Source organism: Oculina patagonica, chromosome 4 (assembly GCF_052425735.1).
Source record: "Oculina patagonica isolate OP01 chromosome 4, crgOcupat, whole genome shotgun sequence".
Classification (NCBI taxonomy): Eukaryota; Metazoa; Cnidaria; class Anthozoa; order Scleractinia; family Oculinidae; genus Oculina; species Oculina patagonica.
This window is the reverse complement of record NC_135761.1, coordinates 53,788,923-53,807,749: the sequence shown is the minus strand read 5'-3', so window position 1 is coordinate 53,807,749 and position 18,827 is coordinate 53,788,923. Positions and strand designations below refer to the sequence as shown.

Below are 18,827 nucleotides of genomic sequence, written 5' to 3'. Positions count from 1 at the left end.
ACACGAAAGTTTGTCCAAAACACGTCGAAAATGTAAGCTTACCAGTAGCTAACCACTCGAGATTTGAACATTGCACCAGTATATCTTAAGGATCTGTTCTGTGTCAGGGACAATATCAAGAACTTGACTGGCGTTAATTAGATTGTCTTACCTGAGGTCATTGCAATACGACCAAGTATGGACTGAAGTCCGTAAGACTCTGGGCGGCGAACGCCTGGAATCAACTGCCAGACGGAATAAGAACAATTGCAATCTCACGGGCCTTTCGCAATGCTGCGCGCAGCTAGATAGTTTCTTTTCATGAATTTAACTCAATACTTTTCGATTAAGTAATTTTTCGTTCTGTATATATACACATTTTGTATTTATTTTCTCGGCATATTAGCACATGTTTGCTAGGGGCCTAGTCAGCCCCCGTCAGCTCCGAGGATAAATAAATTTTATTTATTGATTGATTGATTAATTGATTGATTGATTGATTGACTTAAATCAGGAGCCCATTTATAGTAATGGGCTCTTAAATAGAACATCTAATGCACGTAGTACGGACCTACTACCACTTTATTTTGAAGGGGGCATGCGAACGAGGTTGTAGAATACGGAGGTTTCACATGTGCGTTTTGCGTGCACTTGGGATGAACTGCAATGGACTGTAAAAAGCGGAATAATTTTATAAGTTTAATTTGTATAATACATTCTGTGATGTGGCAAGTTGAGGTGCCATTATCGTGAAGCTCGCTGCGATCAACATGGAACAGGAAGAAGTTTTGGCGCGCGGTCAGCCAGGGTACAAGTTTACGAACTGGGCGACAACGTTCTCGTGTTGTCCGGATTTGTACTTCGAACCAGAAACCATTGAAGATATAAGAAAGGTTTACTCATAAGCTTATTTATCTACTCGACCTTTCACCCTCAATACGGCTGGAGACGAAAAGCCGGTCAAATAAGGGTTTTGTCGCCCGGCTGGACGTTTATTTTGTCATCTTGTCTCTTTTAGATTCTTCAAGCCGCTTCCAAGTTACGTAAGACGGTTCGTGTTGTTGGTGGTGGTCATTCGCCTTCTGATATCGTGTGTACCACGGGATACATGATCAGTTTGAAGAATTTCAAAGCCATTCTAGAGGTAATGCTCAGTTGGGAAGTAATTTTTAGTGTCAGTTTTACTGTTTTAAATATACCAGTTACCAGTATTTATAAAGTATCGTTCACGTGTAGATATAAGCTTAAGCGTAGCTTACGATGACAAAGCAGTTTTTGAAAACATAATTTATCCACTACGTACATTGATATGGTTGACTGTTTTATTTTACCAGATGTTTAAATATTCTATTCTGCAGCTGTTTGTTATGCACTTATCATCGGCTTTCCCGGGGGTTGACCCCGGGGATACCCCCGGGCAACCCCGGGAACACGCGGGGAATGGTGCAGTTTTAACACAAATATTGTCCCGCAGGGTAGGGATGTTGTTTTGTTTTTGAAACAAATGCATCAACCCCCAGGATGCACCGCCGGGATTTGTTTGACTTTGGTATTAAAGTGGTACATAACTTTCAAAATCCCGAATGAGCTTTGAGTTGAGCAACCTTTCCGCTATCTGTTCTTCTTGTCAATGACATTTTGTAAAGGTCTGCAGTGTTTTCTGTACAAAGATGCCGTTGGGAAAGCCAGTGATAAGTGCATTAATTGCTCAATTGTCTATTGGTGTGATTTTTTAGATTTTAATCCATAATGCTTGAAAAAGGACCAGTTGGAAAACATGTTTTTAATGTCTTTCCAGTGACAGGGGGTTCCTTTTTTAGTGGGGGTGGAGGGGCTGGTGTTATTATTTTCAGTGGGGGTGGGCGGGGAGTTACTCAGTGTTTTTCCTTTTAGGGGGGGTAGTGTTGTCATTGTTGGGGGGTCAAGACATTTGCGTGTCATCGATAACAACATCTTTTTTGTCTAGTAGTCAAAGTGTAGTCACGCAAACAGCAAAAATTCCACTCCTGTTTGTTGTGAATGTGTGATATTTTCCCTAATCTTGCTGGGGGATATATTTATTTATTTAAGCAGAAAAGGCAACAAAACGTGAAGTTTGCCGCATTACAACAATCGTACGCTGTAATGAGTGTGGTTGCATCCATAGCTGAAGGTCCTGCTTCTAATAAATACCAAATAAACTAGAGAGAACTGTTCACATGTATCCAGCATTTTTGATGTCTTGAGCATGCAATGAACACACAGCAAGGCATTAAAGAGTGAGATACATGTAAGATAACAGACATGCCATTCCTTATTCATCAGTACATGACATTTGAATGAGGTTATTAAACAAAAATAGCTGATGGTGTACAATAATGCCCTACAGTCTAAATAGCAGTGGAACAAAACAAAAATCTATATGCCATTTTTCTTTGTATAACAAGCGACCATTCAAATACCCCACCAAATTCGTTTAGAACATTGTGAATTTGCCCTAAAGATGAAGTCGGCCTTGCTTTCTTCCAAGTTTCAATCTTTAATAATTCCTCGCGAAGCGAGGCCGAAGGCCGAGCGTAGCGGGGTGTATAATTTTGTCCCTCAAAGGGCTCAGGCTGGATGAAATCTCGTGTGGAGTTTACGGTCATATATATATATTTGTGAGCTTGGTGTGTGGCGGAAATGACGTCACACGGCCGCCGCGCGCTGGTGGCCTAATGGTAAGGCGTCGAACTTCAAATCAGATCTTCGGGACTGAGGGCAGGGGTTCGAATCCGACTAAAGTTTTTTTTTTTTTTCTTTTTTACTTTTTTTTTGTGGGTTCGAATCCTGAGCCTTTCATTTTTATCGTTTTTCTTTTCGGATTAAAATACCACTGATTTCCACATAATACTCCCTCAACGCCTATTCAGGCTATAAACCTTTCATGGCCATCAGAGGCGCGCGGGCGGAGGGTTCGAATCCTCCTGCCGTTCGTTCTTCTTTTTTTTAATGCCCTGAAATAAATGTCCAAAATGCGAATATCCAATAATTTGTCGATGATTTTGAAAATAGCCTGCGCTTCCCAACGCTTTATACCTCTTTACGAACCAGAAAGAGCCGCCATTTTCAAAGCGGAGTAGACCCTGGGAACGAGGGTGTCGCGGCCATGTCCGTTACTAGGCAACAATAACAAATCACCGGTTAAAACCGGTTATCACTCCTTATTTACAAGACCCCCCTCCCTCCCCAACCCAGAGCTTCGCAAGGCCCTGCGAGTCACGTATTACTAGTAATAATAATAATAATTTAATAATTTATATAGCGCTTTTTACATGTGCTGATCAAAAGCACTTTAAAGTAATTTTGATAGCAGGTGACATGTGAAGATTTGTTACCATTGGAAACACAATAAGTTTCCCTTGACAACAATGTCATTTTGACATCTAAACCTCGTCACCAAACTTCCTTCGCGCTTCATCACTCAGCTGATAATCGTAGCATAGGTTTTGACAACCCCACAGAGAAAAGCAGGTTGGTCAGAAGTCGACTGGTTTCTTTCCTGAGATACTGCTATAGTGTTGAGTTTAAGTTACTGGTATAAGTCAATTTACTTACAGTGTATTTGTTAATTTATTTTAGATTAACCATGACAAGCAACAAGTGACAGTTCAAGCTGGTTTGATGGTTAACGACCTCAACGAATTGTTGAAGGACAATGGTTTAGCTCTGTCCAAGTGAGTGAATAAAGAGTTGGTCCACCCGCTCCTGATTTCTACTTTGTGTATCATTAAACATGTCTTGAAAATGGTATCCAGCTGTGTCTCACAATCTGTTAAGATGTACCAAACTTGTTAATGTAGTTCTGTGTGACTTGCGGTATTCTTGAAGTTCAGGGCATCAAACATGAGATGAATTATCTACTCCAGACCTTTGTCCTTCTGTTATTAAATAAATCTGCTCTTAGGACAAAATGCTCATGGTGCCTTGATTACAGCTGATCCATGTGTAAACTATACTTCTCAAACTCTTTAATAATTCATCAAGTTAAACAAAAAAAAAACATAACTATGAAGGAGGTTTGGATGCCTGGTCTTAATTAGCAAAGATATTTACGATTTGATTTCTCTGTTTACTCCATAGTTTTTGTTTCAATTGAGAAGGTAAATGTTATATCAAACACTCAAGACAGTGTTTCATTGGTGTTCTGATCCATCTCGCTTGAGATGACCCCGAAAGCGTCCCGAGCTTTGAAGAAGGTCCGAAGCGATTCACCAGCAGTGTAACCGTTAAACTTAGATTTATTATTTGGTGAAAAAGAAAGCTTTTACAACACTAGCGAGTGAAAATTCCGACTGCCTCGTGTAGCTAGTACAGACCATAATATATTCTAAGAGCGCTGTCCAATAGAAAAGCGAGGAAAAGTCACGTGCGTAAACAAGGCACAAAGAGTAACGCAATAAGTCACGTAACAAGGGTAAACTGAAAAATACTGAAATAATGTTGTAAAAATGGGACAGCACAATTGGCTATCCAAACACTTTCAACTTCATCAAAAATACCCGCTATGCATTGTTTTTTCAACTTTCTTCTTGGTTTATGGATATCCCATTGAAACACTGTCTCTTGTGTTTGATATATTACAGACAGTATTTGCGAATCGGATCGGGTTAAAACTGCAACAAATAACTTTAGGGTAGTACTGTATTTTGTACTTTCTGGAAATGAAAAACCTAGAAGTCATGCCTGGCACCCTGTGCAGAGGAGGTAGTGAAGCTCTGGTGAAGTACATGTCCACTTGGCCTAAACTCATTAAGACCTTTCTGTTTTAATTGCAGTCTTAGTTCAGTGTCGGAGATGTCTTGCGCAGGCGCCATTGGTACATGCACTCATGGAACAGGAAAGGACTTTGGCCTTCTGGCTACAATGGTAAGTTTTAGAGCTGCCAAGGTCAGAAAAGCACACTGGGCTTGTTGTTGAGCCGGCTTAGTGTTTTCTTAGCTACATCCCTGGCATAGTAGTTGCACATTAAACAAACAGCATGCCACAGTTAAATTGTCTTGTTAATGAATTTTCTGGCCATTCTTCTAACAGGTTGTGGCACTAGAGTTGATGACGGCCAGTGGAGAGATCATCCATTGCAGTAGAGGTCATAACAAGGAGATATTTTTGGCAGCACTTTGCAGTCTTGGTGCAGTTGGTATTATTTTGAGTGTAACATGGCAGTGTGAGCAGGCTTTCAGATTACAACAGCAGTGCGAACCTTTAACACTGGAAGAGGTATGGGTGAAAAGGATACTAGGCAAAGTCTGTGTTCAAGCTTAGTGGTCCCCCAGGGGGGTACTTGCAGTATACATGACGGGAAGGTCCGACTTTTTTTTTTCCGGTTGAAAATTTACACCCTCGGTATTTTTTTGGGTCAAGAGATCTGTCATATATTTTTTTAAGTCTTAAAGTCTGTTTTATTGAATAAATCAGTATAGAGGTGCTAGGTCTTGTACTTTTTGGGGTAGAAAATTTTGATGTCAGGTATTTTTTTGGGTGTAAAATTTCAGGCTCATGTATTTTTTTGGGTTCGCAATATGAAGCTCCGTCGGACCCCCCCCCCCCGTCATGTATACTGCAAGTACCCCCCTGGGAGTGGTCCATCAGGCTGGAGCTTATCCCATTTTCTGTTAATAGTATAAAGTGGCTAGGAGTATTTCTGCTCCCCCCTGAATGGGATAGAGCGAGTTTCCCAGACAGAAAATTGTCCAGGTATTTAAAATGTTTTAAGGTAGGCATCAGCAACTGGAAGAGTTGGCTGCTGTGACAAGCCAAGCTTGTTTGTCACAAGCTGACTGCCATGGCCAAAGTTACCGGCAACATATCATCAAGTAGCCGGTGGAACTCTAGCAGGTGCCAGCTTGTTTTGAAAACCCTGATTGTCATTCCCTAGTCTAGCAACGTCTTTCACTTACCTTGCAATGCAATCAACCAACCACGACAACGATTAGACAAATGAGACCGTTAAATGCTCAACCTGAATCTGCTGTTGTATTCTCTTTCTGAGTTTTAATTGTCAAATTTGTTTATAGGTGTTGGAAAATCTTGAGACATGTGTGTCATCCTGTGAGCATTTCAAGTTCTTCTGGTATCCACACACAGGATGTGTTAAGAGTTTTCATGTAAATAGGACAACAAAGGTAATGTTTGTAAACTAAGGCTGTTTAACCCTAGATGCGCCAGCATTTTTGGAGGGGGTGGTCTGCAATCGCCACAGCAAATCATGTTCTCACATTTATATCACACTAAAAACATGTGTTCAAATAAATGTTTAATTCTACCTTCATGTTTTGGTCCAAGCCATCCAAAGTGACATACTCTTAAAAAGCAAGGGTTAAACTCTTTCCATAATCCAAAAAAAGCGATGGGAACCAAAATATATAGTTGTAAATCTAACTTTTTTGCCACACTCGCGATCCGCGGGCGAGCGAAGTCGCTCCACAACGCAGTACAATCGAAAGTAGATTTTGTCCTGTACCAACATGCCAAAGGAAATTCATCAGTTATCGATTAATGTTGAGGTCCTGAATATCCCATTTCCACGATTTTCTTGTCTGGTTTTGTTCTGAGGACGCGAAACATTTTGGGAGAAGAAAAACATAACAAAATGGCCGCCATTTCATCTTCTTCGTTGCAAATGCGGTCGCTCAAACTCGGGTGACTGTCGGCTTCACGACTTAATAACGAAGGGTTGTCGAGGTTAACTAACGATAGATAGTACAGCAATTCCTATTGGCCCAATGTGTTTCCTGTGACTTGGTAACCAATCAAATTGTTCATTACAATAATGGGCCGATCACATCGGCCTTGGCGCATCTAGGTGTTAAATGCCAGGCCGATCTGATCGGCCCGTGGCGCATCTAGGGTTAAGGTTTAATCTTCTACTGACATTAAATAAGTTCATTATACAGTTGAACTTCATAAACACAGACCCCAAAGGTATGGATGTCAAGACAGAGTTTTCGTATTGCAGAGGTGAAGTTTACATTGAAATTTGGTCTCTTTTGGACCAAGTGAACTGCCTGTAATAGGCTAACGAGAGATGTTATTTATTCAGAACACGGTAAAAACATCAGTTAAGCTAAAAAAAATATAAAAAAGCATGACACTGTTTTACATGATATCAAGGTTCTTTTCCCTCCATTTTAGTGCAACTTTGGTGAGGCAGAAGAATTTTCCTTTTATACTAGTTTTATACTAGTTTCACTGTACATGACTTACTTTGTTTTGTTTTAATGTAGCCCATAGAGGACAAATCAAGCTGGTTTTGGGACTATGCCGTGGGATTTTACTCTTTAGAATTCATGTTATGGTTAAGGTGCGTGTATGTCTAGAATTTATTTTCTTGTAGTTTTTTTTTTTCTGGCTCATTGATCATGAACAGCTCATATGTGTATGTACTTGTAAATGGTGTTTATGAGCTTAAGGCTCATAAACACCATGTTATGTTAACCATTTAAATTCTCCTGAAAAAAACAGGACTGTACACCAGCTGAATGCTTTAACCCCTAGCTAAAGACAGGCAACGTGGTTAGACCGCTGGACCAGAAATCCAGAGACCTGTTGCGGGTCAGATCCCATTCTGACCACTAGCTTGATTCGTTCTCAGTAATTCCGAGTTCAATTCCTCATCTACATTAATTTTGTAAATAACCAACTAGTTTGCCTCCTGCCAGTTGGAATTTTTAACCTTTTTATAATTTATTCACAAAACTTTGTTTCAGTGTTTGTTTACATTAGCCTGTCTGCTGAAAGGACCTGCTGTGTTTACATGCTTAGTAATACGTGTTCTTTATTGACAGTTCATTTGTGCCACCCCTTGTTCGTTATATCAGCTGGGGACACTACCAGCTTTTTAGCGGCAAACCTCAGAGCAGAGTGGATCAAAGTTACAAGGTAGAAACCTTTCTGCTAGGACAACACTCCACAGGGTGCTTAAATCAACAATATATTTATTGTCTTAGTTTTGCTTAATTGATTAAATGTGTGATGTTAGCCCAGCATAGACATGAATGCAGCATAAGCAAGAATATTAGCCTGCGAGCAGGCTCTCTATTCGGGGGCAACGTGAATATTGAACTGCTCGAGCTCCGCGAGTGCCAAAGGCGCGAGTGCGTGGGCGAAGCAAGCACGCCGAGGGAGAGCCTGCACGCGCGCCATTGAATTTCAAATCCGGCCCCTCGAAATGTGACAACTTGTTGACAACTCGCTACGCTTCCGGTGTCAATATATCGATCGAACGCTCGCGCCTTTATTTCGAAAAAAGTTGTAAACAAAGAGAGTGAATGTTAAGTACTGTATCTGCAAGTGTACATTTTTGGTAAAATATGGAACTGGTAAATCGGTTCGCATGTAAACGGAAAATTTATTTGAAGCGTCAAATCGCGATGGGAGCCGCGGACAAGTGATGACAGATGTACGAACAAATTGAAAAACAATTCGCAATATTGTCTAGTTTGTCCAGCCGTGTGTGCGATTCCTGTCCCAAAAAAAATCAGAAAATCGAACTTAACTAGTGAGCATCACTCTGCGAACGGCATTTGTAAAGCTGCTTTATTCTCCCGCGCGTTTCGTCCGACTGTCACGGACTTCTCAGCCGATGCAAATATTAACTGCGAACTGACGCTCGTAACGCCGGTTAAATCTCGCAAAGCGACACAGTTCAACCCATCGATTGTCCCTCCTTCACCTGGTCTTCAATTATGCTGGAAAGTGGGCATATTACTAAAACGATAGTGTCTGAGAGTCGCTCGTAAACTTTCTTCTCCACCATTGCCACTGCAAAGAGTTGAAATACATGTATGAAACAATTGCCGTAACCGGTTTGCATAACCGCAAAAACATCTCGTCCTTCTAGAAGATAATTTACCACATCTTCCTGTTCTTGTTTTAAGTTAAGGAGATCGTTAGAATCAAGCGAAAGTTTCCAAAATGCTTCATGAATGCTGCTGCACGAACTCGCGTGCCTATTCACGGACGCCGGCCCTAGTTGATTTGTTGATATGGACGCTGGTTTTTCTCACATTAATTGAGCCTGTCATTTTTGACCAATCAGAGTGCTGCATTCGTGGACGAACACGCCGGATTTGAAATTCAATGGCGTGCGTGCAGGCTCTCAATTTTAATCGCGGGCTCACTTCGCTCGCCCAGAGCCTCGCTACGCTCGCAGACTCGCGCCTTCGGCGCTCGAACAGTTCAACATTCACGTTGCCCCCAAATAGAGAGCCTGCTCGCAGGCTACAAGAATATATAATTTACTGAATCATTCAGAAAAACTGAACAAAAACATTACTAGATTTAAACCTGACCATAATGTAGTAGAATATAATAAGGTCTTCAGTCAACTCTCTCTAAGATGGACACCAGGACTGGCTCCAACTGTCCATCTTAGAGACGTGTCTGTCTTATAGAAAGTTTAGTTGCTGTAAAATGACTGAATGTCTGTCTAAATGTCTGTCATATAGAGGTATCTGTTAAAAGCTACTAGACAGAGAATACAATAGTATGTTCATGTAGGTAAAATTGCAAACTGTTGGATAGATACCTCATAGCCCGTTAGGTGTGTGGTGCTCCCCTATTTGGCCTATATGGGGACATGCTACTGCATAGGCATGCTAGTCTGCCCTAATTAAGGTCTGTACCCATCAGGACTAGACTGGGTATGGCTGCAGGATTGTCACAAAGTTTCATACCCTCAGCAGCACCTGGGCCTGGTAGGAGTTATGGAATTCTACATATGTACATGTAAAGCATCAACTCCACAATGATCAACATTCACGAGAAACGTTGCACTGCTACCCTTCGACGTCATAGATTTTTCTATGTTGCCTGCTCAGAGACTCTTGGCGGGAGGCAGATTTATTGTTTGATGATTGTTATGTGACTGTGAAGTAGCTAATGAGAGGGCACTGTTGGGGAAAAAATTCCAGCTTTATCAGAGTGTATATTAAATTCAAATTTCTTAATTCTAGATGTGAGAAGGTATTATTATTTTGAGAACTGGCTCTTAAAAATGCTTCTGCTGAATTTGTGCTCAACATACCAGTACATGTCTTGACATGTAATGTTTAATAAAATTAATGAGCAGCAGTGTTTTATCAAGTTTAAAACACGAGGCGCAGCCGAGTGTTTTAGACTTGATAAAACAAGAACTGCGAATTTATTGAACGGCTTAAAAATCTTCTGATGTAGATCAACTCATTCTTGCACTAATATATTTAGATTTGGGGTTATTTTGGCCTAGAAAATTGGATGTAAAGTTTAGCTGTGTCTTTATCAGATATAAAGACACTCATTAAACATTAATTTCTTTTGTATTTTCTTTATCAATTATTGATGAGTTTTTTAAGTACATGTAAGCCATTGGTTTTATTGTTAATTCTATATTGTGTTTACTAGGTTTTCAACTTTGACTGCCTGTTCAAGCAGTATGTTTCTGAGTGGGCCATTCCACAGTGAGTTTTATGTTTTGCTGGTAAATGCTATATTTTAATGTACACCTAATTACAATAACATTGTCATAGAAAACAAAAATAAAACTCCAAATAAGAATACATTATCTAGTAATTCCCACTTTTCTTTTACATTCTTTTTTCTTTTTTTGCAAGCAGGCTCAAGTTTGGGAATATACATGCACTAGTGGCGAGGCCACGATGAGTTTTCTTTTTCTAGTTCATGCTGCTTCTCCTGCTCATCTCGCACATTTATTCCCAAACATGATCTTGCACACAGGCTACCATTACATATGTGTATTTATACCATGCCATAGAAAATACAGCCAATCAGAATACAGGAAAGCCGTTGTATATTCGATGGTATTCAACCCAACCTTCCCATCGTGCGCTGCGATTGTATTCTCGACGAAATTAAGTAAGCGTTTTTTCTATGGCATGGTATAAAATAGTTACACAACACTTTCTCGTGGTATACTATGGAATATCCCACTTGTCACTTGTATTTTCTTGGTATACACACTCGCCTAAAGGCTCGTGTGTATACCGAGAAAATACAAGTGACTCGTGGGATATTCCATAGTATACCACTCAAACGTTGCATAACTAGTATGTACATGTACTTGTAAATGGTTGTGTTTGTCCATTAGGAAGGAGACTGCACATGTACTTAGAAAGCTTGAAAGCTGGATCAATGAATCTGGATTCAATGCTCACTTTCCTGGTAAGACCTAATACATGTATAGTCTCTGTCCATTACTCATTTTCATTAGCTTCATGTATAATCTACATGACTTGTAGACTTCAGAAACCTTAATAAGGCATGGTTGCCCATGGTTGTAACAGTTTTCTGTGCACTGATTGGCAGAGAGAATGTTTTTTTTAACCCAATAGTGCAGAAAGTTCAAATTTTAGTGCAAATTGTTAAAACTTAAATTTTTGACATTTATTTGTGGAATACGTACTGTAGTCCTCGGAAGTTTCAAAGAATATAAATTGCACTTGGCCAACATACTCGTGCAATGTTGTTAGCCTTCGGCATTTTCTCGTGCTTACTTGTTCCGAATTGAACTCAAAATTAAGTGATTACCTATACTGTAGTGCCATCCGTTGTTAAAGAACAGTTGATTAATGAAATTATCTGGTTCTGTTTAAACAGTTGAAGTTAGATTTGTGAAAAAAGATGACATTTACATGAGTCCATGCTATGAGCAAGACATGTGCTTCATCAACATTATATCATTCAGGTAGGACACTGCTTGAAATTAATGTTTGTAAATGCTGTTTTATAATAAATTTTTGTCTTACTTGTGCTCGCTTTTTTTGTGCTTTGTATTGGCTGCCTGTATTTGCTTCCAGTTTTGATTGGTTCACTGGTTTGTCTGTGTCCTTTGTGATTGGCCAGAGTGAATTACTTTAGTTTTGGTTTGACGACACTTCAATTATGAACCTGTATCTGGAAGGCCATGGGTTCAACTCCCATTGGTAGTCTGTGGTGTCACGATAGGAATTAGACCCCTATCTAAGTATATAAAGGAAACGAACTCAGAAAATACCTCAAAGCCAGAAAATACCTGTGAATTGCACATGAAACGACCATTCTATCTGAAATCTTAACCTTCGTTCCAAATATGGTTAACGATACAATACAATTCATTAGTAGTTATTTTAGGATACAATAAGTACAGTACAAAGTTTACATTAGGAAAAGATCTCAAAGGAACATCTGTCCAGACTTTGCAAATTGTTTAGTAGGTCAATCTATTCATAAACATAATAGATTTTGCATTTCAAAAGTAACCTTTTATTCTTGCATTATATTCCTCAAGGTAAACGAACTAAAAGTTAATCTGGATTTCTAATTATAACTTAACCAATGAAAATACTATATTCTGGAAAATACATCAATCTCTCGCATGAAAAACTAACTTTCATTCACGTACAATAAGATCTCTTTTGTATTAGAACTCAATAGCGAAAGACAACTGTATTTACCTAAGTTAGTATATAAGTAACGCGTAAACTGTTACAAATCGATTACCTTGAGGACTATGAGGATTATCCTTGGCAGTTTGTACTATGACTTAGTGTGAAGTACCATCGAAGTTTACTCTACAAAAAAGAAGTTTGATGTGAACCAGAAGAGTTTCAGTGATTGCTGCCGCTTCCTCGCTTCTTGGGACGTAGAAACAAGACTCTGTACTTCTGGCATACTGTAACGAGTGCCGGCTGCAAAGCGGTTAGCTCTACCAAGCTATTACCCGTTCCCGTGCCGTTCAAGCCTTCGTTAGCAAAACCCTGTTTGCTAACCAATTCCGTCTCGCGCCCACGCGAAGTATTCATCCCGTCAAGTTCCATATTTGCCAAGCTCAGTGTTGGCAAAAGCGCTCTACAACCCTAAAACCTTTAAGTCTTTCGTTACAGTGGATACAGCCGCACCTCTCATCGCTCCTGCATGTGGTAGCTGAGGAGCGATGGGGGGTGGCCGTAAATCTGTTTTTCTGAGTATTGGACTTTATTTTCAGTTTTGCCAAGCCACCATTTTACTTATCTATTATTTTCTTGCAGGCCATACAACAAATTCATTCCGTATGAAAGTTACTGGACGTACTATGAGGACCTCATGATGTCAGTTGGTGGAAAGCCACACTGGGCAAAGGTATGACCGTCACGATGCTTCATTTCTGTTCGGTGCAATCAATAGCTTAAACAGGTAAAATGAATCTGAGCCCGGTTGTTCAAAGGGTAGATAACGTTATCCACCGGATAAATCGCTATCCAGTGGATAAGTATCAACAACATACTACGCTATCCACTGTATCGTGGTTAGTGACAGTTGTCCCTTGGATAGCGCTATCCACCCTTTGAACAACTGGGGTGTGCTTAGCAGAATGTCTGAAGCAAGACATGATTGATGTCTGAATGACCATCCGGGAATGTCTAGGCAATAAGTACCAGTCGATGGAAAATTCTGATCTTAATGACCTGTTTGAGCCTGCAGTATTCGCCTCGAAGTTGCTAAGCAACTGACATGTCATGATGGTGCGACAAGCTCCAGAGAGCTCTTGACTCATAATGGTATTCTGTTATTAGTTAATAAAAATTAGAACCTCTAGGGTGCGGCTGCCCTTGTAATTCGGAGATACCAGGTTCAAGTACTCCTCTACTCTGCCCAGCGTTCAGAATCTAATACATTCTCAAGGGAAGCTGTCAGCTGCTTAAATGTTGAATAAGTACATTTTCTATCCATTGTATTTGAACATCAGGGCCGGGTTGTTGAAAGCATGATAAAGCTAATACAGGATTACCGTGAATTTGATTCCAGTTCCAGTGAGGATTTCTGTTTTTATTTTCTGTCCTCCAGTTTTGACGTCGTTTAAGCTCAAACTCCAGAAAAAGCAATTTAAACACTTTTATACAAGAGAAATCGAACCCTCGATCAAACTTTAATCCTGGGCTAGTGTTAATCCGCTTTCAAAAAAACCCGGCCAAGAATATACACTGCTGTTGCTTTTCATCACCAGGCTCACAAGTTGACCCACTCGCAGATCGAGAAGATGTACCCAAAGATCGACAAATTCCGAGAGATCTGCCAGCAGCTTGACCCTCAAGGCTTGTTCCGCAATGAATATTTGGAGAGGGTGATCTTTGGATCACAACCATCAGTCTAAAAATGCTGAAAATACAAAGTTTGAGAGCACAAGAAAATTTCGTCTGCGTCCCTGCGGTCAGCCCAGGATTGTGAGATTCAGTTGTTTGCCGGGTACTCGTTCGAGCAAGCTGTTCCAATTGTGGAGGGTTTTGTTTTAGACTAGTATTTGTGCGACTAAGTTATTTAAAATTGTGTGATTTTTAGTTGGTGGCTTTTTAAAAGCACATTTTAATCGATATTATAAAGCGTAAATATTAAAAGAAATGGGCTAGTCAAGTAAAATGGAATTAATTGAGTAAAGTTACAGGACGAAAACATGTCCTGTTACACGTAAGTTTAACTTTAATTTTTATTGATTTTACGTAGAATTAATAACATAATTAAATAGAAAATCTTCTACAATATTTACCGTGCTTCTTCTAGAACTGGAGCTTGGTGGTTCGAGAAATCGAAAATTTTACTGTACAATGCAATTTAGCCATATGGTCTTGTTATTACTTGTGTGGCAAATAAAATAAAAATAACTGGATATCGAAACTTTTAGAAAATGAAATATGGTGTAACTGCATTAGTCAGATCAGATGCCAGTCTTGTATTTAAAATTGGTTTAAATATTGTATACGTTTTATAAATATTTAACGAGGTATATTTTTAACATACAAGAGACAAAATTAATTGTCAAATTCTATTGTGTTTTGTTTTTGTTTGTTTTGTTTTTTTTTTTGTAACGAGCAAGTTAATTTATATTGTAAATATAAGAGACAGAAATTGTTATGCTCAAGCGTAATGCTAATTGTAAATTCACGATTAATTCCACTCACTTTTCATTTCAGACTACTCATTTCAGATAACTCTCTGTCCATTTTTGATTGCTTTACAGTCAACTCTCTAGAACGGACATCGTCGGGACTGGCTCCAACTGTCCGTCGGAGAGAGGTGTCTGTCTTTAATATACTTACTTACTTACTTACTTACTTACTGCCCATCATGCCTGTGTGGCACATAGGGCAGCAACGAAGTTTCTCCAACCCTGCCTATCTCTAGCCAGTTTTTCAATGGTGCTCCAGCTGTAATTGAGCTCCCTTAACTCCGTTTCTACCGTTCTGCGCCATGTTGTTTTTGGGCGCCCTCTTCGGTTTCGAACATAGTACGTACGTTCCAAAAACCAAGCCTGGTCTTGGTTTTTGCACTCAGCACTTCCAACTTCATGCCAGTAGTTTTCTTCTGGCTTTCACCACTGGCAGTCATACGGTTTGGAGACCTTGGAAGGTCTGTGTGCAGGTCGTTGGTTATCTTCGTTGCTGTTTCCGTAACAAGGAGTTTTTACGGGATGAGGTTGTTAACCTCAAGCCCAACCCCCATACCTGGAGGGCCGTGGGACTGACTTTAGTCTGGACCCTACTCCTTGACCTTACCGGCTTGGGAGGCCCTACCAGGGGTGTAAACACCCCCGCCGGCATAGCTCTTGGAGTCATTTGGACGCACAAGCCACTCAGCCACGTCAAGGCAACAGTCCCATTGAGTGGTGTCTTAAATATAGGAAGTTATTTACAGTAAAATGACTGAAAAAGGCAGGGACGGGACCAACACCAGTTGTCCGTCTTAGAGAGGTGTCCGTTAAGAGAGAGATGCCTGTATTCTTCTCAAACTCATTAATGATGCAAAAAGTTAAAACAAAGAAAATCGTAACCGTGAAGGAGGGTCGGTAGTTTTTGTTTCGATTGAGATGGCTATCCAAACACCTCGAATTTCGTCAAAAGTACTCTGCTGCGCGTCGTATTTTCAACTGTCTTCTCGGTGTTTGGATATCCCGATGAAACACTGTCTCTCGTGTTTGATATATTCAGTCGGGGGAACAAGTGCCAGTTGATGGTGACATCACTTCTCCGAGAAGTGACTGAGCCCGCGGTTTTCGTCCCAGAAGTTGCTAAGCAACATGGCGTATTTGTACGGGCGATTGCTTTCGGCGTACTCGTAAGTGCTCGCGCTAGTTTTTGATTGGACGAAATAATTCGGAAGTTCTTCGTGTGCTTTAACGAAGATTTGCCAAGACCGGCTCTTATCTCCCCGGCTGTATTAAGGCCGATTTACACGGTGCGATTTTGTCGCATACGACATTCTAGCGATATGCTTACGACAGGCCTACGACACGAATTGTGTCGTGTAAATCAAACTTACAACTCGCTTACGACCGTCGTAGGCCCGTCGTTATCTTGTCGCACGCGACAAAATCGTACCGTGTAAATCGGCCTTTACAAATGGCGTTGCTTTACTGTAATAGGTAAGAAACAAACTTGCGCGTGGCGCTGTTCCAGTTGGTTTATGCACTGCACACTTAATGAGGAAGATTGTTAGTGACGACATTCAGAACGGAAAGTTGAAATAAACTTGTTTCATTTTGTGTGATGCGATTTTCAGTATTGTTTGGTTGAAGGTCTGATTCATACGACACAATACGTCAGTGTCGTAGGCCTGTCGTAAGCTTGTAGTCTGCGACAAGGTCGTACCGTGTAAATCGGCCCTTAGCGTGTATGCTGTTTATAATACGGTAAAATCCCAAAAATGACGCCCCTGAAGATAAGTTCACCCCCCCCTCCCACCACCACCACCAAAAGAAAAGTAAACCCCCCAAAATTGGACGCAAAAAACCTTCAAGTTATAAGGAAGAAATATCGTTTTCGATTATAAGCCCCCTATTGTAGTGCTTCTATTGTATTTTACGTCCTTAGAATATTCTCAGATCTACTTAAACCACAACTATGTTTAAACACGGTTAATTCCATTCAGGTACAGAATAAACACAAAGGATAAAAACACTAACTACAATAGACCAACTAATAGGCTAACAAAAAAAACAAACAAAACCTGCTTTACAAGGATGCCGTGTATTCAAAATTAAAATGCAAAATGATCCAAAAGTGTGATTTTTCAATTTGTTCTTAAATTCCTGCAGTGTTTATTAAACGACATAATAATACCCGCCCCTGAATCAGTAAGCCCTCCCCGAAAATAAAGAAGGTCAAAGAAGGGACGTTTACTTTAGGAAATAAAAGTTTTTGTGATTATTTAGTGGAATTTTCCCGTTTAATTGCCGACAAGAAAGCGGGGACTGTGTCACGGCTGAGTTAAGTTAAGTTTTTATGAATCTAAATGACAAAATCTTAGCCTCATTGCAACCAAATGTGTCTCCCGGGCGTTAAAATTTTAAGTTATCACAAGCAAACGAGATTAACTTTGAAAACTGTTTAGCCCAGCAATATTTTGAAATTCATATCGCAATGCCGTTTCAATATACGTCACTTCGTCACATCCGTACCTTATTTTTTATTTGCTGTGTTATTGAAATGTTTCTTCACTGTATTAAAAGGTTATTTTTAAAGTTTCACCGAATGTGGTGGTCATCTCCTACTAAATTTGGCTAAAATTTAGTAATGGATTTTGTGAGAAATTGTCATGCGCGCCGAATTCAGCGACTATTTATTCTTGTCTACACTTGAAGTTCCGCGTTCCCTGTTTATCCGCACTTTAGGACCTTTAGCGGCAAAATACGACAAAGCTGTTATATCGCGCGCTGTAATTAATATATTACCAAAAAAGCGAAAGTCATTTAGATGATAGGGCAACGCCATGTTTTTCTTCTTAATGCAAGATATGACATCATCCTTTATAAACTCCATATTGTAAAGATTGTTTTCAATTGTACTCTATGCCCGGGGGGCTACTCAAAAACGTTTTGTACGGAGAGGCTCCGCCCCGAGGTCCAACCCCTTTATAACCCTTAACCCTTTTAATTTTACATACCATTTTGACAAAAGAGGTTTCTCCTTTCGTATGCCTTTTATTGAGAAAAGATACCCCTTTCATCTACCGAGAAGACATGACATATGGCTAAAACAGGAAGTCTTGATGCTATTTAAATGTCAGCGTTTAATAAGTTTAAATGATACCGCCATAAGAGGTCTCTGTTCGAAATATTTTAATTGAAGGCCCTTTTAACCTAAATGACCGATATCCCTACCTATTTTACCATACACCTGAAGCATGAAGAAGTACCCCCTTTCGGGGAGTACCCCCCCGGAGTTTATGTCGTCACTGGATGTTTAGTAACCCGTTCTTTTGCCAGACCCCCCTCCCCCATCATTTTTAAAGGGGATAAAACACGAAGGGGCGTTTTAGCGACATGTAAAGGGACTAAATCACAACATGCACACACACACACACACAAAAATGTAGGGACATGTATGTTGCGGTGACACCTCTTCTGAAAGGTATCGACACACACGATAAGACATGACCCTATAGGTCCCTCTACAACATATCCTGCTACAAATAAAATAAAAACCTGCAATATCACAGCGACAAAACGATATGTGGTGCCGTCCCAGGAGGGTACTCCGGCTTGTAAATGACGGGGATGATCGAAGGATTTTTTGGGGTTTGAAATTTTCAATTCCGGGATTTTTTTGGGTTGAAAAATTTGGCAAGTATTTTCTTGGGTGACTTGATTCAAGTAGGGGATTTTTTGGGGTATTAAAAACGAACTAAAGTGCCTTGGCGCGGCCTTGGCGTATTTATGGTATGATGAATAATTAAACTCGAGCGTTATTGCCCCTCCTGGCAATAAAGGGATAATTTGACAAGGGATTTTTGGGGGGGTTAAGTTTGGTCCAGGGATTTTTTTGGGTAATGTCGGAAGACTTAGGGATTTTTTTGGGTCCCGAGTTTTGCCTTCATTCGATCAT

The 18,827-nt window shown here is 40.2% G+C and overlaps 2 protein-coding genes across 3 annotated transcripts in view; one reads left to right on the top strand and one right to left on the bottom strand.

The window, feature by feature from the left end:
• LOC144650686 (uncharacterized) overlaps window positions 1-18,827 on the bottom strand; it is a 192,779-nt gene that overhangs the window by 22,901 nt on the left and 151,051 nt on the right. The gene's annotated exons all lie outside the window — the stretch shown is intronic.
• On the top strand, window positions 606-16,491 carry LOC144650690 (L-gulonolactone oxidase-like). 2 transcript variants are annotated; one of them, XR_013570170.1, is made up of 14 exons: window positions 606-872; window positions 998-1,123; window positions 3,580-3,674; window positions 4,776-4,866; window positions 5,032-5,217; window positions 6,015-6,122; window positions 7,224-7,300; window positions 7,785-7,878; window positions 10,381-10,436; window positions 11,084-11,157; window positions 11,593-11,680; window positions 13,002-13,092; window positions 13,958-15,023; window positions 15,609-16,491. XR_013570170.1 is itself a non-coding variant. In XM_078510419.1 (13 exons), exons 1-13 carry the CDS (start codon window positions 750-752, stop codon window positions 14,102-14,104), a joined length of 1,356 nt encoding a protein of 451 aa, XP_078366545.1. In that variant the 5' UTR covers window positions 606-749; the 3' UTR covers window positions 14,105-16,491. The 2 variants fall into 2 exon arrangements, 1 of the variants encoding a protein (XP_078366545.1); XM_078510419.1 differs by having other exon boundaries at window positions 13,958-16,491.